Below are 25,553 nucleotides of genomic sequence, written 5' to 3'. Positions count from 1 at the left end.
CACACACACACACACACACACACACACACACACACACACACACACACGTGAATCTATGGGGTGAATTTTACAGTCAGTCAATGTGGCGTTTTATAAATTCCTACTTTAGAAATAAAACCAGTCTGACTCCAAACCAAAACACAAACAAATTCTGAACAAGGTCTCACACCTAACATGCATTGTCTGACCTAAAATGTCACCTGTTCTTTATATTGATAAAACCTTTCGTTCTCTCAGGGCTGTGAGTTGAAAGGAATGCGATGATTTACGTATTCATATGAATCAATTAAAACCTTCTAATTGATTAAAGATTTAACAGCATCTTAGTTTTTTTTAAATACATCCTCATCAGTGGTGTGACCCCTTGATCTCTTATTTATAAATTCTGTGTCTGATACCACCTCTCTCACTAACACCTGAAGAAGGAGCGAGGCTTTGAAAGCTTGTGTTTTCAAATAAACCTGTTGGACTATAACCTGGTGTCATGTGATTTCTGACATTTCCATGCCAGTCCAACACCAGCACCTCCACATCACAGTTACCCACTGTTTAACTTTTTCAATAAGGGAGGTCATATATCTCCATGGTAATTACCTTTGGTCCTTACCATCAATATATTCCTCAGCCATCGACCTTACTCTCTCCTAGACTACAGTCTGAGCCATATTCAAAAGATACAGTGAAGATAAGCAATAACGGTAGCTCTGATTTTATTAAAGTATGGACTCCTGCTGGGTCTGAGTGACCAGTAAATCTTCCACTTATCTATTCCTACCAAAATATATATGCCTGTTTCACTTGAGTTCAAAGAAAAGAAAAAAATTAACTTCGACTCAACAAATAGTGCCCTATCTCTGGTCTCTTTCTGATAGCTGATGGTGATACTGTTGATTTCTATGATCACTGTCAGCAATGTTGTTCTATACAATTCACTTATAGGTAATGGCTGATCATTTCTGTTTCATAATTCTATCCAAATGTGATGCATTTTAACAGTTTTCAGAGGAAGTGAATTAGAATTAATTAACAGAGGGGAGGCAATGAAACCTTCCTGTGATTATAGCTCAGACTATATGCTTCATTATCGGCTTCTATTATAACAAATCATATTGTAATGATTTTAATCAGAGACTGTGCAGAAACATTGTGCCTTGACGTTTCCATACTTTTCCACTAATGCTCACAGCTTGTCAATACACAAAGAAGCAAGCCATTGGAAAAGCACAGATTTCAGGATCAATACTGCTTCTACTCCTGTGAGGAAAATTAAAAGAATAAATAACAAGAAAGTGACTGCTGAAGGACATTTAACCTTTTCAGAATTTTTAGCACAACCGACCATTTGGCAGCATGACTCTACAATTTAGCTGAGGTGTTTCTGCTGGTGCAAGCTGTGTTTTCCAGAAACAGTATTCATTTCTGCCAATCCATGCTGTTCTGACACTGTCATAATTTTATGGATCAGCTCATTTAAAAATCTCGGCCATTCAGTTGTCACATTCTATGTGAAAAATGGAAGGATTCTATTTTTCAAAATGATTCTATTTTTCAAAATTCCAGCACAGATTTTAGAAAGCTAAGTATGGATGAAAGGAATGGCTACAGGTTGAGGAGCAGCAGGTAGGTTGGAAATGCTCTTCAGTAGTTGGACTGAGTGCAATATTTGTAATTTTGTGCAATTTTTATCAAAAAAGGATCAGATTTTCTAAGGAATAGTGATCTCACACAGATTGCCACTCTGCTCCTTTTTTTTTACACCATCAAAGAGCTCTGCATTTCTGACACAGGGTTTTGATTAGAGCTCCTTCAGAAATGCAGAGCCATACTTCCACCCTGAAAGGTTCTTCTTAGCACAGAATGGTCACTGGAAGGCAAACCAAGCCCCTTTTCCACAACAGTCAGTTGCTGCTTTCTGAAATTTAAAGATCTGGAATCACTGACAGCAACTCTTACAGCTCCTGTGAAATGGTAAGTAAATAGCCTCTGAACTGCTCTTGAAGCCACTAAATTTATCTATCTGTAAGGCACGTAAGACAATACTTTTCACTGTACCTTGGTATACATGACAATAATAAATCAAAACTAATCAAAATATGGCTAGAGAGATAGTAGGAACTGCCGATGCTGGAGAATCTGAGATAACAAGCTGTAGAGCTGGATGAACACAGCAGGCCAAGCAGCATCAGAGGAGCAGGAAGGCTGACGTTTTGGGCCTAGACCCTTCTTCAGAAATGGGGGAGGGGAAGGGGGTTCTGAAATAAATAGGGAGAGAGGGGGAGGCGGATAGAAGATGGATAAAGGAGAAGATAGGTGGAGAGGAGACAGACAGGTCAAAGAGGCGGGGATGGAGCCAGTAAAGGTGAGCGTAGGTGAGGAGTTAGGGAGGGGATAGGTCAGTCCAGGGAGGACAGACAGGTCAAGGAGGCGGGATGAGGTTAGTGGGTAGGAGATGGGGGTGGGGCTTGAGGTGGGAGGAATGGTTAGGGAGGCGGGGACGAGCTAGGCTGGTTTTGGGATGCGGTAGGGGGAGGGGAGATTTTGAAGCTTGTGAAGTCCACATTGATACCCTTGGGCTGCAGGGTTCCCAAGTGAAATATGAGATGCTGTTCCTGCAGCTTTTGGGTGGCATTGTTGTGGCACTGCTGGAGGCCCAGGATAGACATATTGTCCAAGGAGTGGGAGGGGGAGTTGAAATGGTTCGCGACTGGGAGGTGCAGTTGTTTAGTGTGAACCGAGCGTAGGTGTTCCGCAAAGTGGTTCCCAAGCCTCCGCTTGGTTTCCCTGATGTAGAGGAGGCCACAACAGGAACAGCGGATACGGTATACCACATTAGCAGATGTGCAGGTGAACATCTGTTTGATGTGGAAGGTTTTCTTAGGGCCTGGGTTGGGGGTGATGGGGTGTAGGTGTAGCACTTCCTGTGGTTGCAGGGCAAAGTGCCAGGCGTGGTGGGGCTAGTGGGGAGTGTGGAGCTTGGGGACTGCTTTGCAGAACACCTATACTCGGTTCGCAACAAACAACTCCCCTTCCCACCCCTTGGACGACATGTCCATCCTGGGCCTCCTGCAGTGCCACAACGATGCCACCCAGAAGCTGCAGGAACAGCATCTCATATTTCGCTTGGGAACCCTGCAGCCCAAGGGTATCAATGTGGACTTCACAAGCTTCAAAATCTCCCCTCCCCCAACCGCATCCCAAAACCAGCCCAGCTCGTACCCGCCTCCCTAACCTGTTCTTCCTCCCACCTATCCCCTCCTCCCACCTCAAGCTCCACCCCCATCTCCTACCCACTAACCTCATCCCGCCTCCATGACCTGTCCGTCCTCCCTGGACCGATCTCTTATCTCCTCCCTACCTCCCCACCTACACTCACCTTTACTGGCTCCAACCCCGCCTCTGTGACCTGTCTGTCTCCTCTCCACCTATCTTCTCCTTTATCCATCTTCTATCCGCCTCCCCCTCTCTCCTTATTTATTTCAGAACCCCCCTTCCCTTCCCTCATTTCTGAAGAAGGGTCTCAACCTGAAACGTCAGCTTTCCTGCTCCTCTGATGCTGCTTGGCCTGCTGTGTTCATCCAGCTCTACATCTTGTTATCTCAAAATATGGCTAGTCCAGTTCAGTTTCTGATCAACAGTAACCCCAGGATATTGATAGTGAGGGATTCAGCAATGGCAGTGCCACTGAATCCAGGGGTGATGGTTAGATTCTCTCTTATTAGTTATTGTCTGGCATTGTGTGGCACATATGTTACTCATCTCATTAGCACAGGTATTGGTGAATTTGGACATAGGTTGTTTCAATACCTGAGGATTCACAAATAGTGCTGAAAATTATGCAATCAGGAACAAACATCCATACTTTTGGTCATGGATGAAGGAGATGAAGATGTGAGGGCTAGGACTAGATCCTGAGGATTTCCTGTAGTGAGGTCCTGGAATTGAGTCAGTGGGCCTTCAGCAACCATAACCATTTTCCTTTGAGTCAGTTAAATCTCCAATTAGCATACAGTTTTCCTCCTGATTCCTATTAATGCTAGCTTTTCTAGAGCTCCTCAATTAAAGGTCAAGAGCAGTTACTCTCGTCTCACCTCTGAAAATCAGCTTTTTTGACCATGTTTGAAGCAAGTCTGTAATGAGGTCAGGAGCTGAGGTCCTGGTGAAATTCACGGAGCATCAGTAAGCAGGTTATTGCTGTTCGATAGCACTGTTGATGACACTTTCCATCACTTTACTGATAATTGGGAGTAGACTGATGGGGTGATAATGCTAAAAACCTCTAGAGAAAGCTAAGATGGATCATCTACCTGGCATTTCTGGTTGTAGATTGATGCAAATGTTTTGGCTTTACCTTTTGCACTGATTTGTTGGGCTCTCTCATCACTTGGAGGATATTTGAGGAACCTTCTTCTTCAGAGAGTTATAGAACTATCCATCACCAATGATGACTCAATGTGGCAGAATTGCAGAGCTTAGATATGGTCCACTATCTGTGGTACTATTTAGCTATATCACTTGCTGCTTATGCTGTTTGCTGTAGAAATAGTACTTCACTGTAGTTACAAGAAGTAGATACCTCATTTTAGATATGCCTGGTGTTGCTCTGGATATGCACTCCCGCACTCTTCATTGTACTAGGGTTAATTCCCAGGCTTGATGGTAATGTTAGAGCAGGGGATATGTCAGACCACAAGGTTGCAGATTGTTGGAGTATAATTCCGATGCTGCTGATGGCCCCACAGCATTTCGAGAATGCCCAGTCTTGTACTAGTTTAAAATTTATCCCATTTTGCACAATGGTGGTGTCACACAGCACAATGGAAGGTATCTTCAATGTGAAGATGGAACTTCATCGCCAAAAAGACTATAGGTTAGACTCAACAGTGTCATGTGCAAATGCATCTGCTGAGGCTTAGTGAACATGAAGTCAAGTGTTTCTTCCCTCTTGTTCATTCCTTCATCACCAGCCACAGGCCAAGTTGAACAGCCATGTCCTTTACAACAACAGTGATGAATATTGAAGATTTCCCCATGCAGAGTACATTCTGCTCCCCTGCCACCCTCAGTGCTTGCTCCAAGTGGTGTTCAACATAGAGGAGCAGTGATTTGTCAGCCAGGGTTGGGCGGAGCCAATAAGAAGTTTCCTCACTCATGTTTTCTCAATTGACAATGGCACAGACAATCAACAATCATTTAATTCCAGAATTTTTGGGTTTTCAAATTTAAATTCCATAATTTGCCATGGTTGGCTTTGAACCAAGTTCCCTGAGCATTACTTTGGTCTCTACATTACAATTCTAATGAAACCACCACTGTACCATTGCGTCCCTCTTTATTCCATCAAGAACAAACTAACATGTAGCAGACTGGAAAGATGGGAAACACATGGTAATGTGGCTTCCTCTGGCATTGTGGGTTCAGTAATGCTTCCACTTAGCTAATCGTAATATTCCAAAATAGGTATGCTATTTCACTCCAGAGTTCAAGAAAACACTTATCTTCAACTCTACCAACAGCGCCCTGTTATTGGCTTCCTTCTACAAGTTTAGATGTTAATACTATGAATATTACTAATAGATACTACTAATCTCTAATGTCTGTGATGAGAAACACTGGGGAAGGAATCAACAGAGTTTAGCATAGATGGTGAAATGGAAGGGTATTTGCTCATAGGTTTCACCATGGCTTTATAATGCTTCTCCTATTTCATCCTGAATGAACTACATCAAGTAATCTTCATAATATTCTTCATATGCAAGCGAATTGCAAACTTTATTCTAAACTCTCTTCCATCTTCATCACATTCTCCAGGCCCCAGAGGTACCTCACCTTTCTAAAATTTTGGAACATGACCTGCCATTCACTATGTCCCTCAGTGGACACCAATCCGGACTGTGTAACTCAGAAGGAAACAGACTGAATGCTATGTGTGTCCCAGGTGTGCAGAATCAGTGGATAGTGTTATGATATTATTGATTAAATGACCTTTATATAATGCTCCTCAGCTCAAGGTGGTCAGTACAAATAATAAAAGGGCCTTAAGGAAAAGCTATATAATCTTCATCATTGCAGACCACACCACAAACCCCGCCCCCCCGCCCCCCACCCCACTTTGGGAAAATGCTGCAATTGACTAACCCATGGGAAGGCAAGAACTGAAACTTAGCTTATCATGTTTTGAGAAACATCTAGCTAAGATGCCCAGAAGAAAGCCAGAGGTGGCCCAGCCGCAGAAGTTCCCAAAAGCACCAACGACAAGATGTTCTGTGGATGTCCAAGTCAATCTTGCATTAAACTCATCAGATATAAAGAGGATCCACAGATTCGACAAAATAGCTTACAGCTTGGACAAACTCAAACAATGAGAAGCCTATCACTAAGGTTTATCCAAGTTTCCATGAGTCAACTCAAATTAAAGAATAAAGTCTCCAAATGCTGCAAATTCTAGGAATCTCAAACAAAAACAGAAAATGTGGAAAACACTTGGTAAGCCAAATAGCATCCACAAATAATAGGAAATGTTAATGTTTCAGGATAGCCCACCTTTAACTGCTGCATGAACTGCGGAATGTTAACACCATTTTCTGTTTTTGTTTGAGATTATAAAAAATTGTCTACCTTTGATTCCTCAGAGACATTGAGCTATTAGACAATGTGCCTTTTGAGGAGCATTAATTATTCACAAAGGCACTGTTAAATTTCCTGACATCCAACACATCCTTGCTAATGAACAAAATATTTTTACAGTCCTATGGTAAGCAAAGACACTGAACAAAGTGAACCTTTAAAGGATAAATGCAATAACACATCAAACCTTGGATGTCACATAATCAAATAGCAGGTCATCAACCTTCTGGGAATATATCCAACTGAGAGCTGGCAACCTTGACTGAGGTGGCTCAAATTTGATTTCCAGGGCTAGGCATTCAGGGTTATATTGTTCTGCTGTATTCCTCAGCTGTTTTGACTCTGGTTTGCCACTTAATCATTTCAAATTCCTGAATATTTTCACATTCAAGGTAATCAATACAGATTTACGGTAAATTCTCTCTGCTGGCCGTGCAGAAGATGCAGAAGTGGAGGTTTAACAGAATGTTAGGTATATTTAATCAACCTGTTCAGACATGTTACACAACATGTTAGGGGCAAATGGGATTTATACCAGACCAAGTGATCCCTTATTTCTCTCTATATACTCTGCCTATTCATTAATATCCTGATTACTTCAAATAAATCACCCCTTAGCCTTCTCAATTCCAGGGAATAAAACCCAAGTTGGCTATTTCTTCTTATAATTGAACCTTAAGAGTCTAGGTATCACTCTGGTTAGAATTAAGGATCTAGTGGTGCAGTGGTAGTGACACTGGCAGACCTGGGCTCAAGTCCCACCTGCTCCAGAGCTCTGTTATAACATTTTTAATTAACCTGTTCAGGTTTATCTGCCACATAGAGAGAAGTTATTTCCAATCAGTTGTGAGTCTCTAGAACCAGGGCACATAGCCTAAAAATTAGAGGCAGACCCTTTCAGGAATAAAATCAACAAATATTCCAACTTGTAAAAGTTATTGGAGGTTTGGAGCTTTCTTCTGTAAAGTTGGATGATGGATTAATTGTTCATTGCAAATCTGTGATTAAGAGAATATTATTAACCAGAAGTAATAAGAAATATTTGACAAAGGCAACTACATGTAGTTGGGTTGCAGATTCACTCTGAGTCATCATCCCGTTCTCTGCAGCATCTGGGCTTTATCTACCTTTAGTTTTTCTTTTGAAAGTGATTGCATCTTTTGCTAGATAACTCTCTAATCCATTATCACATCTGTCTCTATTGGCATAGTCTTCATCTCCTTCACCAGGATTTTATGCTGACCTAGCTCTGACTTATTTCAGCTCTAAAAGTTGCTCTGCTTCTGTTGAAGGATCTAAACTCACTTCCCATGACCATTGACTCTATTCTTCCCTATTGTCCTTCAGAAATCTTTAATTACCTTTCACTGGATTCTTTGATTCTCCTGAAGTTCTAGCTCCTGGACTTGTGTGGCCCATGCTGTTCCTTCAAGCAACTGCATCGACACTGAATTTACTTCTTGTTCTCTAATAACTGCAGAGTGATTCACTATTCTTGAGCAAAGCTCCTACCATCAATCATATCTTTGTGATATTTGCATTGACACTTGGTGGATGGTGATGATATTTTACTCCTTATAAAGCCTCTGAAGCTGACTAAATTTCCCAACAACCGCTTTACCAAACCACTGCTTATTAGCCCTACTCCTCTGCTAACCCTAACGCCATCACCTCCTTTAAGCATCTCATTTTTTCCAAACCTCTCAACGTTTGTTTAAAAGTCTTTTCTAATACCACCAACCATCAGTTCCCATTCCCTTCCCTTCCAAGTTTTACTGAGTTCTCCCTTTGAAATCACATTCTAATATTACAGGAAGTAATCAGGTGTGGAAAAGATTAATTTGTCCGTCATCCTACCTTCTGAATGATGAGACAGTGTGAGAAGGCTGACGCATGAGCCCCCAATTCCAGATCCAAAAACTGTAATCCGTAGGGGATCCCCTCCAAAGAATGCAATGTTCTCACTAATCCAGCGCAAGGCCTGGATCTGATCCAATAATCCATAATTGCCTTTTGCAGCTTGATCCCCAGTGCTTAAGAAACCTGCAACGAACAGAAAGCATTATATTAATAAAGGACAACATTGGGGACAAACCTTTCAACATATGCTTAACTCACTCTTCTGTATAAATTGCAGCTGAGGTTACGGTAATTTCTGAATATAAGAAAAAGTGTGGCTTTTACAATCATACAATGCATACAGAGTGTCAATGGCCCTTGTCCATTGTCAACAGACATCAACACAAAGCAGTTTCTCTACATAACCAGTGCTAAACTTGTGAATGTACATCTAGAATGAAAGCTTCACATGACTCCAAAGCAGAGTGACACTGCCTTCTTTAAAGAATTTCTTCTGCTTCACCCTAACGTCATGTCAAAGAATGATCCAGATTTAGAGACTAGTTATGTTTTACTGAATGAATGAAATCACTTTGCACTGATGTTGCAGTTGGAGAGTCAATTCAGTTTTCAAACACTTGTAGCTAAATTCATGTCTGTTATTCCGGATCATCTGCAAAGAACAATGCAGGACAGGCTCGCTATCAAGTAAAAGTACCAGAAGCTTAACCATGGCAACTTTTGCTGACGCAAGGAAAAATTACAGATGTTTTGCAAGCAATGTTTGTTTTTTCGTTCAGTCCCCTCACCCAACTCAACTCACATCAGCAAAAGAAACATCATACAGCATGTTTGCGATCAATCAAAGTTGTTGCTATAGCTTTCGTGATGTATATTCTTTTACAGGATTGGACAGTGTCAGCATGGACTTACAAAAGAGAAACCATACATGACAAATTTACTAAAGTTCTTCAAATATGTAATAAGTAGAGTAGATAAGGAGAAGCTGGTGGATGTGTTCTGCTTAGACTTTTAGAAAGCTTTCAATAAGATCTCATTGTAGTGATTATAACAAGGTCAGCCAGCTGGACGTGATAGAATATGAGTTCCCTGATTGGGGCTGTTAATCTGGTCCAATCAGAGAGCCCTGGCTGACAGATAAAAAGGGGAATGTCAGAGAATACTGCCACTCTGTTAACTGAGTTAGAAGAGACAGTACTAGAGTCAAATTCATATGTAAATAAAATGTGACTTGGTGGCAGCATATCAGCCTCTGTGGAGTTATTTTACCCATGTAAGAGATTATCATGTAAAATTAAAGTACATGGGATTGGGGGTAGTGTACTGACAAACATAAAGAACTGGTTGGCAAACTGGAATAAAGAGTAAGAATAGATGGGTCATTTTCTGCATGGCAGCCTGTGACTAGTGGGGTAACACAGGAATCATAAGTATTCACAATATGTATTAATGATTTAGATGAAGCAACTAATTATAATATCTCTCTGCAGGTGACATGAAGGGGGTTGAAGAGTATAATGTGAGCAGGATGCACAGATGCTTCAATGCAATTTGGACAAGTTGAGTGAGTGGGTAATTGCATGGTAGATGCAGTATATTGTGGATTAATATAATGTTAATCACTTTAGTATCAAAAACAGGAAGGCAGTTTATTATCTGAATGGGGATAGATTGGGAAAGGGGGAGTCCTTGTACAACAGTTGCTGAAAGCATGCATACAGGTACAACAGCCAATGAAGAAGGCAAATGCTATTTTGGTCTTCACAGTGAGAGGATTCGAATACAGGAGGATACAGGACGGATGTCTTACTGTAATTGTACAGAGCCTTGGTAAGACCACACCTGGAGAATTATGTGCAGTTTTGGTCTCCCTACCTGAGGAAAGATGTTCTGCTATTGAGGGAGTGCAAACAAACTTTGCCAGATGATTCCTGGGACAGCAGGATTGATATACAGGGAGACATTGGGTCGGTTAGAACTATATTCACTGGGGTTTAGCAAAATGAGGAAGGGATCTCATAGAAACCTATAAAATTTTAAAAGAGTTACACAATGTAGATGCTGGAAAAATGTTCGCAATGACCAGTCAGTCCAGAACCAGGAGTCACAGTCTAAGGATAAAAGGGGTAGGCTTTTTAGAACATTGATAAGGAGAAATTTCTTCACACAGACAGTGGTGAGCCTGTGACATTTTCCACCACAGAAAACTGTTGAGGCCAAAGGTCATAAAAAGAAATGTAGATACAGTTCTTAGAAATAAGGGATCAATAAGGGACAAAGCAGGATCAGTGTACCAAACTGGATGATCAGCCATTATCACACTGAAAGGCGAAACAAGGATGAAAGGCTGAATGGCCTATCCTGTTTCTATATTCTACGTTTCTATGTTTCAGTGTGATTTGGATAAGTTGAGTGAGTGCGCAAATGCATGACAGATGAAGTATAATATGGATAAATATGAACTTAGTAAAAGCAGGAAGGCAATTATCAGCGTAGTAATAGATTGGGAAAGGGAGGTTCAGTGAGATCTGCTGTCCTTGTGCACCAATCACTACAAGTAAACATGCAGGTGCAGCAGGCATTGAAGAAGGTAAACTATATGTTGGTCTTCATAGGGAGAGAATTTGAGTACAGGAGCAGGTATGTCTTGCTGCAGTTGTTCAGGGCCTTGGTGAGACAACACCTGGAGTATTATCTGAAGTTTTGGTCTGCTTATCTGAGGAGGGGTGTTCTGGCTGTGAAGGGAGTGCAACGAATGTTTATCAAATTGATTCCTGGAATAGTAAGACTGATGCATGAAGACAGACTGGATTGGTTAGGAGTGTATTTACTGGAATTTAGAAGAATGAGGGGGCCATTCATAGGAACGTATAAAATTCTAACAGGACTAGACAGGGCAAATATGTAAAGGATGTTCCCAGAACTGGGGTCACAGTCTAAGAATATGGGGCAGGCCATTAAGGCCTGAGATGGTGAGAAATCCCCTCACCCAGCAAGTGGTGTGCCTTTGGAATTCTTTGCCCCAGAAAAGCAGTTAATGCCAAATAACTGTATGATTTCAAGAAGGAGTTGGACATAGCACTTTGGGCTAAAGGGATCAAAGGGAGTGGGGGAAAAGCTGCAAGAGGCCATTGAGTTGGATGATAAGCCACGATCATCTTGAAAAGCAGAGCATGCTTGAAGGATTTGTGGTGAGAGTCTGGTAGAACCATCTCCAATAAGAGAATCTAACCGTCACCTTTGCTGAATCTCCCATTCTCAACATCTGAGAGTTACCATCGGTCATAAGCTGATTTGGAATAGCCATATAAATACCATAGCAACAAAAGTAGGTCACAGTCTTGAAATCCTGCAGTGAGTAACTCACCTCCTGATCAGCATCCCCACTAATCATTTTGTTCTTCAGCACAAACCTCCAAGGCCCACCTGCAGAATTGTCTTCCAGAAACATAAATCGATGCTTTGATTGGTGTCAGGACACCAGTCACCATGTGCAGACCCGTGGAGCATGTAGCTCAGGTGGATGTTGCTTCTGACACCCCAGACCTGTCCACCACCTACACTGCATAAGTCAGGAGTGTCATGGAATTTTCCTACTTTCCTGGATGAGTGCTGCTCCAACAAACCCCAAGAAACTTGACACTCTCCAGGACAAACCAGCCCACTTGATTGGCACCACATTCACAAACATTCAGTCTTTCCAGTACTGATACTAAACAGCAGCAATGCAAACCATCTATAAGATGTACTTCAGAAATTCACCAAAGCTCCTTAGGTGGACATTGTAAGCCCCTGGCCATTGCTATTAAGAAGGACAAGGATAGATGTTAAATGGAAACACTCTCACTTGCAAGTTCCCCTCCAAGCCAATGATCATTCTGACTTGGAAATGTATTACTGTTCCTTCACTGCGTAAAGATCATGGAACTTGCTCCCTAATGGCATTCTGGATCTACTTAGACCAATTGGACAAAAATAATTCAAGAAGGTAGCTCACCATCACCTTCTCAAGGGCAACGAGGAATAGGCAATAGATGGCGGTCCAACAGTGATGCCTACAACCCATGAAAGAATAAAAATAGCTGCATTGTTTTCTTTGCGTGCTATTAGATCTTCTTAGTTTCCGTAAAAAGTTATATTAACGCAATAATCATATTTCATTCGTATAAGTTTCTAATTCGCTTTACACATAGTTTTGTCAGATATGTTACTGTATCTATTCTGTGTGGTTGGATTGATTTCTGTGCACTGGACATTTTAGAACTCTTGAGTGCACAAGACACTGCATATTTCTAACTGTGTCCAAGATTGGGAGACCAAAACCTTATGAAAATTATGGCATCATTGGAATATGATGCTATGCCTTTATTCGTTGTCAAAACAAGAATATTAAATGGAAGCATGTCAGGTACAGAAGGTTCATTGAAATGAGAGTCACCTTCGTCATCAAAGGCTCTAGAGAAATATTTCTAGTCAGTCTCTTTTCAACTAGTATCATTTAAGGATTACTTTGTAGAAACTGTAGATCAGAACTAGTGCAAGGAAAGTACCGGATAGAAGACACATTAGCAATTAGAGCTCATGACAGTCCATTAAGACTTACAATGACATTGTGGTCCACCTCATCTTGCATGCTTCAAAATACAGCTCAAGAACAATGTTCACATTTCCAAGTATTACTGTGTTTTTTGAACTGGTTTTACTGTCTGGGAATATCGGAAAGATTGGTTGATTTCTATTCTGGAAAGTGAAGAATATGTGACAACTTAGATATCAGAGTTCATTTGGTTACTTGGTTTTTCAAGTTCTATAAATTGAAAATATTTTGCTCTACATTGTTAGCTTCTTTCTCTGGATACAGGATGATGTCTCCCTATTTCATATTCCCTTATTCTGATGTGTTCTCCTACTGATGCACTGATTTAGGGCCATTTCTGTTCTGATCTAATCAGGTTTAGCAGGGATATCTGAGACATAATGGAACTAGGGAACAGGTGAAGGCTATACATTAAATAAGAAATTATTGAGTGAGATCTGGCTGCATTAATTTGGGGAGCAAGTAATCAGTGATGTTAGTGTTTGTGATTTGTGAACTAAATATAAAACTCTGACTAGAAAAATATATAACTGGACCCTGCCTTACCAGCATTTTAACCTCTGGTATTTAAAATTGGTAGCAGAAGATGATTAAATATTTGTAAGTCAAGGAATGAGAGCTAAACATTATTTTAACCAAAGAATAACTTGAAGAAAAGTTCAGAAAAAATGCTGGATCTAAATGGAAAATCTTGAGGTATGGTTCTCCACCCCTGTTTTCTGAAAATGAACCTAATGCCCTCTGGCAGAATAATGTAGCCATGTGGACCACGACTACTGCTTTACCAATGAGGACACAAAGAAGTGTGTTGGTACTTTCAGGACCAAACAATAGCAAGAAAAAAAAAGTTTTTCTCAGATTGCAGCCTGACAATTTGAATACACATGTAGCTTTCACGGATATAATTCATCAAAAGGATCATTTACTAATTGCTTACGAAGCATGGTCAGATTTTGCAAATTTAGAAAGAGTGAAGATCATTTCATAGAATATACAATGGAATCCAATAGTTTGTACACAAGATAGCAGAAATTTCAGCTGATAATACCTCAATATGTGCAGGTATTTAAATTATTAGTGGTGCAAAAGTAGCAAGTACAAAGAGACTTTTTATTTTTGACATGAGTTAGGTTTGTAAAAAAAGACATAAACTGATATAACAAATATCAGAAGTATTAAAAACCCCTTGCAAAGTATTCCTTTCCAGCAGTGTTCATGGTATTAAAAAGGACAATTGGTTAGGCAACAAAAAAAACGGCATGATAATAACAGACTGACCAGATTGTCTCGATGGAAGCTGCAGGAGACAGTACGAAAGATTAACTTTAACTGCAAGAAATGAGGACCAAAACATTTTTGACAATTTTGAGATGCAAAGAGAATTTGGGACTTGCAATAAAAGATGGAACACACAAATGGCCTGGAGTCGTTAAACAATGTTTTCAGTGTGATTCAAAGTAATATTGTGCCATGAACTGTCCTAAATGAATCTCTGAAACTAAACACAAATTGGAAGACTTGGAGGAAGAAGACTGAGATATGGTTCAAAGAGACTGAATTAGTCACATGAATTTTCAGGGCAGTAATAAATGCATTTGTTGCAGAATCTTTCAATCATGCATTAGTAGACCACAGATGCACATGCACAGGTGTGTGGAATAAACTGCATGAAATACTGTCTTAACTTTCTGAATGAGAAGGAGTGCAACAGATTTAAGGAATATGAGCGTTCCAGTTTCAGATTTGGGGTTGATAACACATTAGAAACTTTAAAAAGAGATAACAAGGTATAGAGCTGGATGAACACAGCAGGCCAGGCAGCATCAAAGGAGCAGGAAAGCTGACGTTTCGGGTCTGGACCCTTCTAGTAAGGTCTGTCTTGTTAAAACCGGGCTGTCTCCAGTTTAAAGCAGACACTATTAAGTTTTACTAGCACCATGGAGGAGACAGCTTTCAGCCATCTTTGTGATGTAGAAGTAGTAGGAACTGCCGATGCTGGAGAATCTGAGATAACAAGGTGTAGAGCTGGATGAACACAGCAGGCCAAGCAGCATCAGAGGAGCAGGAAAGCTGACGTTTCGGGTCGAGACCCTTCTTCAGAAATGGGGGAGGGGAAGGGGATTCTGAAATAAATAGAGAGAGAGAGGGGGGAGTTGGATGGAAGATAGATAAAGGAGCAGATAGGTGGAGAGGAGACAGACAGGTCAAGGAGGTGGGGATGGAGCCAGTAAAGGTCAGTGTAGGTGGGGAGTTAGGGTGGGGGTTGGTCAATCCAGGGAAGACAGACAGGTCAAGGAGGCGGGGATGAGGCTGGTAGGTGGGGGTGGGAATTGAGGTGGGAGGAGTGGATAGGTGGGAGAAAGGACAGACAGGTTGGGGAGGTGGGGATGAGGTGGGCTGGTTTTGGGATGCAGTCGGGGGCGGGGAGATTTTGAAGCTTGCGAGGTCCACGTTGATACCATTGGGCTGCAGGGTTCCCAAGCGAAATATGAGGTGCTGTTACTGCAACCTTCCGGTGGCATCGTTGTGGCACTGGAGGAGGCCTAGGATGGACATGTCGTCCAAGGAGTGGGAGGGGGAGTTGAAGTGGTTTGCGACTGGGAGGTGCAGTCGTTTGTCGCGAACCGAGTGCAGATGTTCCACAAAGCGGTCTCCAAGCCTCCGCTTGGTTTCCCTGATGTAGGGGAGGACACTTCGGGAACAGCGGATACAGTATACCACATTAGCAGATGTGCAGATGAACATCTGTTTCATGTGGAAGGTTTTCTTGGGGCCTGGGATGGGGGTGAGGGGGGTAGGTTTAGGGGCAGGTGTAGCACTTCCTGCGGTTGCAGGGAAAAGTGCCGACGTTGGTGGGGCTGGTGGGGAGTGTGGAGCGGACAAGGTAGTCATAGAGAGAGTGGTCCCTCCGAAAAGCGGATAAGGGTGGGGAGGGAAAAATGTCTTTGGTAGTGGGGTCAGATTGCAGGTGGCGGAAGTGCCGGAGGATGATGCGTTGGATCCGGAGTTTGGTGGAGTGGTACGTGAGGACGAGGGGGATTCTGTTTTTGTTGCTATTGCAGGGAGGGGTTGTGAGGGATGAGTTACAAGAAATGCGAGAGATGTGGTCGAGGGCATTTTCAACCACTGTGGAGGGGAAGTTGCAGTGCTTGAAAAATGAGGACATCTGGGATCATTTCGGGAGCAGATGCGGCGGACGCGAAGGAATTGGGAATAGGGGATGGCATTTTTGCAGGAAGGTGGGTGGTAGGAGGTGTATTCTAGGTAGCTGTGGGAGTCGGTAGGCTTGAAATAGATATCGGTTTCCAGGTGGTTGCCAGAGATGGAAACAGAGAGGTCCAGGAAGGAGAGAGAGGTATCAGAGATGGTCCAGGTGAACTTAAGGTTGGGGTGGAAGGTGTTAGTGAAGTGGATGAACTGTTCGAGCTCCTCGTCGGAGCATGACGTGGTGCCGATACAGTCATTGATGTAACGGAGGAAGAGGTGGGGGATAGGGCCAATGTAGCTTCAGAACAGGGATTGTTCCACGTATCCTGCAAAGAGGCAGGCATAGCTTGGGCCCACGCGGGTACCCATGGCCACCCCCTTTGTAGGAAGTGGGAGGAATTGAAGGAGAAGTTGTTAAGGGTGAGGATGACTTCAGCTAAGCGGATGAGGGTGTCAGTGGAGGGGGACTGGTCGGGCCTGTGGGACAGGAAGAAGTGGAGGGCCTTTAGGCCATCTGCATGGGCAATGCAAGTATATAGGGACTGGACGTCCATGGTGAAGATGAAGTGTTGGGGACCAGGGAATCGGAAATTTTGGAGGAGGTGGAGGGCGTGGGTGGTGTCACGGACATAGGTGGGGAGTTCCTGGACCAGCGGGGAGAAAATGGAATCGAGATAAGTGGAGATATATAGATATTATTTTTGTGGGGTGGGAACAGTGAATTTCAACAAAAAAAATTCATAAATGGCTTAAAGCAGAATTTAAAATTGTAAGTCAGGCTTCTGTGGATTTTAACTACATTGAATTAGAAATCAGGTAGAATGGATTAAGAGTCACTTTGCATTGTTAATCTTATTCAGAAAAGGTTAGCCCCATCGCTATTAGTCTGAGTAGTGCCTAACAACAAAATGCAATGGCTCCCAAAACTGAAATGGAGGAATTGCAAAGTCTAATTCAACAGATGAATTGGCTGGGCATGCAAATGAAGCCAGGTACTCTTTACGAGTTCTCAGAGTTTTGTACAACCAGCAAAAAAAAATCACAAGGAAGATACTTTTTGGGTGAACAAAATATTGAAAAACATTCGAAAAAATTGTCTTTTGAAATTTCAATCATTAGGAGTTACCAGGTATTGTGTTTAGCAGTGTTCCTTATGCAAACCTCTGTTCTCAAGTGCAAGAGGGTGTACACATTTTATTTGGAAAGGGAGGTAACTGTGAGACAGGCAAATGTTCTCTTTCAGCTTGGAAGATAAAAAAGATCAGAAATGTAGCGAAAAGTACACAGTGACAGAAATGTTCTTGTTAATCGTGTTTTTCTTAGTGAAAATATTGGAACAAATCTAAAAAGGGACTCAACAGCAATACTCATTAAGTGGTATATCAATAAGTCACTGTGGATAACGAACATTGAACAAAATGCATGGATTGAAAAAGACTGAGGATTGGTACTGCACTATTTAAGTTGCTTTGCAAAGGGAGAACAATACTTTAAGAAATGATTAGAAACAGTGGAAAAGGGATATTTGGAACCTTAATCTACACTAAGAAAAAGGCAGAATATAGTATGTTGTCATTTTATATTTGTTGCTTTGTTTGTTTTTCACTATTAAATATATATTTTGATGTTTTAAGGAAAATATAAATGGGAGATCTGTCATCATCGAGAAGGATCTGGCGAAGATGTCTGAGACCTAATGGGACTATTGTACAGGAGTTATATATATAAAGCAATAATTGGGTGAGAACTGGCAGTATATATCTGGGAAACAAATAATCAACATTGTTGCAGGTTGTGATGTGTGAAACAGAAATAAAAGTCTGGCTGGAAAAGTATATGACTGGAGTCTCTGTAATCTGCATTTTATCCTTTGATATTTAACATGGTGTGGCTGAATCTTTTTTTTTGGTTAAGTGCAAGTTGCGTCAAGTTTGGGGGAGTTATTCTCACCGCAGTGGTGAGTGAGGTTTCTCTCCAAATCTTATTAAATGCCATTAATTGCAATTCCTAGCCCTAAGACAAGTATCACATCCAATTTCCACCCCACCTTACCATGTGCTATTCCTGGAACAACTGGTCACTGCCCTGCATATCCCGAAATTGACCAGCCATTGCGCATCCAGACAAATGCTGTTACTCTGGAGCTGCCTTGCGCATTTGCCCCAGATGTGGCAGACAGAGAGAAATCTACTGCAGGAAGCAGTAACACTCCCTGCAAGTCACTGACATACAGGACATAATAAGCAATGATTTTGGGGACTCTCACTGGAATTCAACAGATATGTTCAGGTATCCAAATGGATAGAAGAATTACAACCCCGTATTGTTTGCTAAGTTTGTGTTGTCTCCAAAGCCTTATTATGTTGCTCTTCCTCTCTGATGGTATATGCCATAATGGAATCAAAAGCAATGTCTGCAGGTACTATTCCTGATCCAAAATAAACCATCCTGATTCATTGTGCTGAATTCCCAGAGGTGATATGATGGACTGCCTCATGATAGAAGCATCATGAAAGCTTCCAGTGCCACAGGTATTAACATATGGTGAACAGGAAACTGCATTTTATACAATGTGCATATAGTGAGGAGGTAATTATATGGGGCATTTGGTGCAATGAGAGTTTCTACAATTACTCCTGGAACCCTGTCAATCTATATATTTAATTGCGCCCTTTTTGATTCATAGGTTTTTCAGAAATCGTAATAGTGAGGCCAATCTGAATATAGTATGTGATCCTTTTCTTGTAACTGTAAATTGCTGCCTGATTAAGGGGTCACAAGCCAGGGTGGAAAGATAAAATGTTTGAATTTTCCTGTTGACATGGTCTGCAAGTCTTTGGACATCAACTGCCACCCACTCAATAGCATCTGGGGTATGTGCATTGATAAGCAGATATTTCAAAGACCTTCCAGGTTTTAAACTGTGTTTGTAAGATTTCTATGGACTGGTGGGCTTAGATGGGACAGCCAGGAAAACAGAGGATGTATCAACACTCAAATAGGTGCCCATGCATTTCCACTGGTTGGAAAGCTATCCATGGACAGACAGGAATCCAATCTGCTACCTACAACATGGAGGTGGGAGAAAAAATTAAGCAGCTAATGGAATCAATTGAGTCCAAGTGGCAGTTGCATTGGCATTTTATCACCAGTTGTGCACCCTCTCCCAAGCATGCGCTGCCATCTCCATTGAGGCAGCTTCTCTGTGACAGGCCAGGGATCAAGAAGCTGAAGACCAACTGCCTTAACAGGGCATCTCTGTGTTTGCCACGTTAATCAGGATACAGTTCCGGAAACTGTTGGGTGTGACACAAGTAAGTACATCTCAGTTTGGTCCTGGTCAGGTGCAAAGCCCATGGGAAAATTGGGTTTCTGAAATAACCATGGGTTTTTGAAATAATCGTCTTATTTGATGATATACTTTAAATTCTTCCAATTTGATCTTTTCCATTTTCTCTATGTAACACAAAAACAAACTGACCACTGGATCTAGATCCGAGGCATGAATGACTTATTTATTATCAAGGCAAGTGAGAAAATCCAGGGAGAGGTAATGGGCTCCTGCAAAGAAAGATTAAGATTTCATGAGCTGCAGGCTGCACAATTCTTATTAGAACCTAAAAGTCAGCTCAGCCTTTTCAAGCTGTGACTATTGTTTAATGGGCAAATTCTCATCTCTGAGTCAAACTGTTGTGAGTTCAAGTCCTCGTCAAAAGCAGAAACACAAAATCTAGTCCAATACTCAAGTGCAACAGTAGGGGAAGTCCACAATGTTAGAGATACTGTCTTTTGAATGAGACATTAAATGCATATTAAAGATCACATGGACACTATTTTGAAGAGGATAACCCCCAGCATCTTGGCCCCTATTTGTCTCTCAACAAACATCGCCATAATGGACTAGCTGGTCTAGGTCAAATTTCTATTTGTGATGTATTGCTGTGTATAAATTGGTTGTCTTTTGCTGGAATTCGTTCAAGTGGCGCAGGCCTTGAAAAACTGGTGGGAACCCTGTGTTATTTTTGAGGGGGAACTTGACTTGATTAAGTATCCAACAGGCACTTCACGGGCCAACATCAAGCCTTTTGCACTTACAAGCCCTCATGGAGTGGAAATCCTGTCCCCAGAGCTGCTGATCATTCAGAGAGGCCGGGAATGCCAAAAGAAATTGCTGTTTGCTGCCAGTAATACACTGAGGTCCACACCCTGGATTAAAACCTAATCCCTCAACACAAGTGGGATAGAGCAGGATGTGGGTTGCAGGGTAGGGGGTCACTGGAGGCAGTTGGAGGGACAAGCGGGGTCAGAGGCAAGGGTAGGAGATGGCTTTCAGCAAACCATCCCAACACCTGTTGTCAGGCCCATTGATCAGAGACCGAGTACCTATCAAGAAAGAATCCACCCTACCCCTTCCCCCACCAACACCCGCCAGCACTTCTCAAGGTCAGAAGATAACCTGACAGGGCTTCAGGAGGATGGGAGTGATGTGCCATTAAATCACTAAGTCAGCACTAAATCAGCTCTAAGTGACTCATCAATTAGTGTAAGTGCCTTCCCAGCACTGTTGAGCAGCAGTCCCACATCAGGCCTTTCCCACCCCCAAGTTAAATGGGGACAGTTTTCCCAACAAAGGGAATCCAACCCAAATTCTCCCTGCTCCCCTGTATCATTCCCACTCTGCTGAGCCCCACTAACTCCAGCCTCATGTTTCCAGCGATATGAGAATAAGTAGGCTTCAAAAAGGACTTAATTAGTAGAAGTACATTCCAGCATTTCAACAAGTTATAATGGTTGCCATTTAAATGCAAGTTTTTAAAATCTTTATTCTCCCCAACTGGAGTATTCTAGATACAAATTGCTGCAGGTCACGGGATAAGTGTAAAATGAACAGCTAGTCATCTGTGACCTGAAGGTTTTATTCATGGTTTATTGCATCCTTCAATCAAAAGGCATGATCCTTGTATCTGGAGACTGAGCTGTATCCAGCCTGAGGCCATCCCTGAACTCTGCAACTGTCCTGCAAAGTATCTCTCACACAACATAAAAAAGATACAGTTAAACTCTACTATTCTGCATAGATATGACTGTTTACAAATGTTCTGCAAACCATTTTCAGTAAAGTTTGAATCCTGAAGTGTTTTATTACCGCTTAATTTGTTTACTTTTCCCAGAGAGGCATTTTCCTTTCACAGGCAATTATTTCCCTTTCAGTCCCTGGAGCAAACTGTTAACTAATCCGTGAAGCCTACAGAAAAATCAGCTGTAGCAGAGATTACTGAAATTTCTGTTAATCGTCTGACACACTGAGAATAATTTTAACTTAGGACAATCATGTAAAACAAGTAATAGCAGATCAGCTGCCTGTTATACAACTCTCCCAATAGACTTCAACGGAGGTGAAAATTGGGAGGTGTATCACAGTGGCAATTCCAATATTATTAATTATACACCCAGAGTCAAAATCACCTCCACTAACTCCAAATGATCTCAGCTTGAGTTCCATCACAGATTAAACCCAGTCAGGGAAGCTTTGGAGCCAGGAATTTTGAAATTGGTCTGAAAGAATTCAAATTATTTATATATTTAATGTTTCATTTTCTCACAAAAATCTCCGTCTATTTTACCGAATGACGGAGAATATATTGCATTACTTTAACGAGATGTGACATTTAATGACCTCTTCCATAAAACAATCTGGTTCACCCACCAATGTGAAGAGTTGACTTTATAGTTATCATTAATATAGATAGGAAAGAATATTGCATGGTTTTGTACAGAATCCAAAAGTAATAATTAAAATAGGTTTGATCTTGAATTTTGGCCCAGTTTGGACTTGGAAATTATTCCAATAGGCAACAGAAAATGGGAATGTGTATGCGAAGTACAACAACTATCTATCTTCTGTCTATTTTGTACTCTGCTATGCACAGAATGTGACAGAATAATTTCTGTGATTGAAAGCTTTAGTGGATTGTGTTTGATAATTTTCTAACAACCACAATAGCAATGTTTAAAAGTTGGAATTAGGAGAATCAGAATTGCTTATGTTTTGAACTAAAAAAAAACAAAGGATTAAAATGGTGATCTGTTAAAGATAAATGGAAATAAACCTCTCATTAGTGTACTGTGCATGTGAAAACCATCCTGAGAAAGTGAGAAAAGCACAAGGTATCCATGGTCAAGATCAGACTTCATTAGATAAGTTGACTGATAAAAAGTATATTCAATTGAATCAAGCGCATCCTCTTCAGATGTCCAGCTGCCAAATGTCTAATGAGAGCTTCAAATCATCCAGGCATTGAAGAAAATTTCAAACAGTGTCATTATGAAAACCTATCTATGCGATTAAACATTTGAATAACTTTCTTTATGAGGATGAGGAAAGACAGGAAAATTGTTGCAGCAAATATAAGGTCTTCTCACTTTGTGTAATATGATTTTGTTCCTCTATCATGTGATCTGTTCTCTTTAAGCCATTCAATTCTTTTTATTTACTTGTCTGATGTGGGCATTGCTGGCTTGTCAGCATCTATTGCCTGTCCCTAGTTGCCCTTGATAAGGTAGTGGTAAGCTGCAGTCCACATGCTGAAGGTTGACCCACAATGCCCTTAGGGAGGGAATTCCAGGATTTTAACCCAGCGACAGTGAAGGAACGGTGATACATTTCCAAGTCAAGATGATGAGTGGTTTGGAGGGGATCTTGCAGATGGTGGTGGTGATCCCATGTATCTGCTGCCCTTGTCCTTCTACATGAAAGAGATTTGGAAGGTGCTGTCTAAGGATATTTGGTGAATTCCTGCAGTGCATCTTGAAGATAGTGCATACTGCTGCTACTGAGTGTTGGTATGGAGGGAGTGGATGCTTGTGGATGTAGTGCCAATCAAATGGACTGCTTTGTCCTGAATGGTGTCAAGCTTTTTGAGTATTGTTAGAACTGCACCTGTTCACGCAATTGGGGAGTAGTCCATCACACTCCTGACTTGTGCCTTGTAGATGGTGGCTAATATAGGGTGAAGCATTTGCATCCAAAGAACTGCTGGAGTGAGGAATATAGAAACTGTAACTGCCGAAAATGGTGGGTGCACCACTTCTATTACAGCCCACACAGTGTCCAATGATGGTTACACTGCTACCTGGATATACCTTGCATTACATTTTCACAGATTATGACTCAAAGAACCTCTCTCATTCTGCCAATTTGGATCACAAAAATCAATGTGTCCTTAACAATCCCAACTGAACATCTATACAACTGCATGATGGGCTCCCCATTGGTGCTGCTTAAAGGGGTAGATGCCCAACTTCCAGTTGAGATGTGCTTGATTAGTTTTGTAGAGATTTTGAAATACAGTGGTGTATTCTTGGAGGAGTTTAAGTCACTTCTTCGATTCTGAAGGGAGTGTTGCTACATTCTGACAGGGAGGTTACAGGAATTTTCTATCCTCTATATAAGGACCTTGCTAGAGTGATAAGGGCTATAGATGCAGTACACCTTGGTTTGTGAAAGATGAAGCTGAGGGGGTGAGGGTGGGGGTGGGGATGCTTTTCATAGTGGGAAGAGCACTGTCCACAGAGGACCCTGTATACCAAGATTCTGAGGGAGCACTTTGATCTTTACCTCAGACAAGAATAATGTTTGGCACACCTGTAATTCACCAGAGGTAGTCACTGAACTGACTGTCTCCTTTAATTAGGCCGACAGTGCCACTACAAAGAGAGGGTGTGTTAGACAATACCAACAAGGTCATTGTCACTCTCAACCTCTGCACAATGGTTTCTTCCAGGTAGGATCAAGCAACATGGCTAACAGTTTACTGTTCACTCCTGGTCTGAGATGGGATGGAAACTCTGAATCTCAGGAGAGGAGAATTCATGGTTTTGAAAATCCAAACATACCACACCCACTGGTTTTCCTTTACTCTATGCCATAAGCAACATCTTCAAAAAAACTGCAATAAGTTTGTCAAAAGTGATTTCCCTTCATAAATCCATGTTGACTCTGCCCACTTTTCTTCCCCACTGAAGTAACAGTTTTTTCTTCTTTTCAATTAACAGAAACCTTATCAGAAACTATGGAATTATGAAAGATAACCATCAATGCATCTTTTCTCTCTCCCTTCAACACTCTGGGATGAAACACACTTGATCCAGGAGATTTATCAATCTTCAATCCAGCTCATTTTCCAAATACTACCTCTTTACTAATTTATTTTAGCTCTTCAGTTACATAGGTTTGTTAGATACATCAGGTAACTGGAAGATATTTTGTCTCATTTCATGAACACAGATGCAAAGTGCTGAATTTTACCAGAAATTGGCTATGTGCCAATTTTGGAGAATCTCATGGAGGGTTTCTCTCTATGAGCCTAACAAGCTTTCTCATGTTACTCTGCGCAGCTCACCTCATTAGCTATGCCTCCACAGGACCACTCTCGCACTATCCTCTACTTAGCAATGGCAGATGAACTTATCACTACTGGGACCTTGCAAAATTTCAGTGCCATAGCCATTTTAAAAGCCCAGTTGTGTGGCAGGCAGGAGCTGTCCTTCACAGGCCATTTAATGGGACTCGAACAAAATAATGCTTCTGCAGGCACATAGGTGGCATAGCTACCCATCCTTAACGTCATCCCATCTCAAAATCTGTTTAAATGACTGGGTATCTCTAACACCCAGTCTAGCATTAAATCTTCTCGCTGTGCAATGTGACTGCATCACTGCATTGTCTTTCCAGCAAAACGGCGGCAGAGTAAGATGCTCCTGTCAGAGGTCCTCTGCTCCACCTGTTCTTTCCTTTTCTTTTATTCTCTCCTTTTTTCTTTTTCTAACCCCTTAGCCCTGGAGGCAGCAACATATATGGGCAGCGAGCCCCGGGGCAACATGTTGGCAGCGGGTCCTGGAGCTGTAAGTCCCGGAGCAGCAGGTGGGCAGTGAGTCTTGGAGTGGCACGTGCGCAGCGAGTCTTGGAGCGGCACATGGGCAGCGAGTCCCGGAACAGCGCGTGGGCAGCGAATCCCGGAACAGCACATGGTAAGCGAGTCCAGGAACAGCGCGTGGGCAGCCAGTCCCGGAACAGCGCGTGGGCATCGAGTCCCGGAACAGCGCGTGGGCAGCGAGTCCAGGAACAGCGCGTGGGCAGCGAGTCCCGGAGCAGCGCGCGGTCAGCGAGTCCAGGAGCAGCAGGAGGGCAGTGAGTCCCGGAGCTGTGTGTGGACAGTGAGTCCCGGAGCAGCATGCGGGCAGCGAGTCCCGGAGCAGCACTTGG

The 25,553-nt window shown here is 42.0% G+C and overlaps 1 protein-coding gene across 8 annotated transcripts in view; it reads right to left on the bottom strand.

Annotated features, from left to right (window-relative positions):
• nlgn3a (neuroligin 3a) overlaps positions 1–25,553 on the bottom strand; it is a 187,685-nt gene that overhangs the window by 67,200 nt on the left and 94,932 nt on the right. For 5 of the 8 annotated variants that reach the window (XM_048605126.1, XM_048605122.1, XM_048605125.1 and 2 more), the window contains one exon: positions 8,482–8,667. In XM_048605126.1, coding sequence (XP_048461083.1) covers positions 8,482–8,667 — 186 coding nt within the window. Of the gene's footprint in view, positions 1–5,310; positions 5,326–8,481; positions 8,668–25,553 lie in introns of all 8 variants that reach the window. The other 3 variants (XM_048605124.1, XM_048605128.1, XM_048605130.1) reach the window with 1 other exon arrangement.

This window comes from Rhincodon typus, chromosome 14, assembly GCF_021869965.1.
Source record: "Rhincodon typus isolate 14 chromosome 14, sRhiTyp1.1, whole genome shotgun sequence".
Taxonomy (NCBI): Eukaryota; Metazoa; Chordata; class Chondrichthyes; order Orectolobiformes; family Rhincodontidae; genus Rhincodon; species Rhincodon typus.
This window is presented reverse-complemented; position numbering and strand designations above follow the sequence as displayed.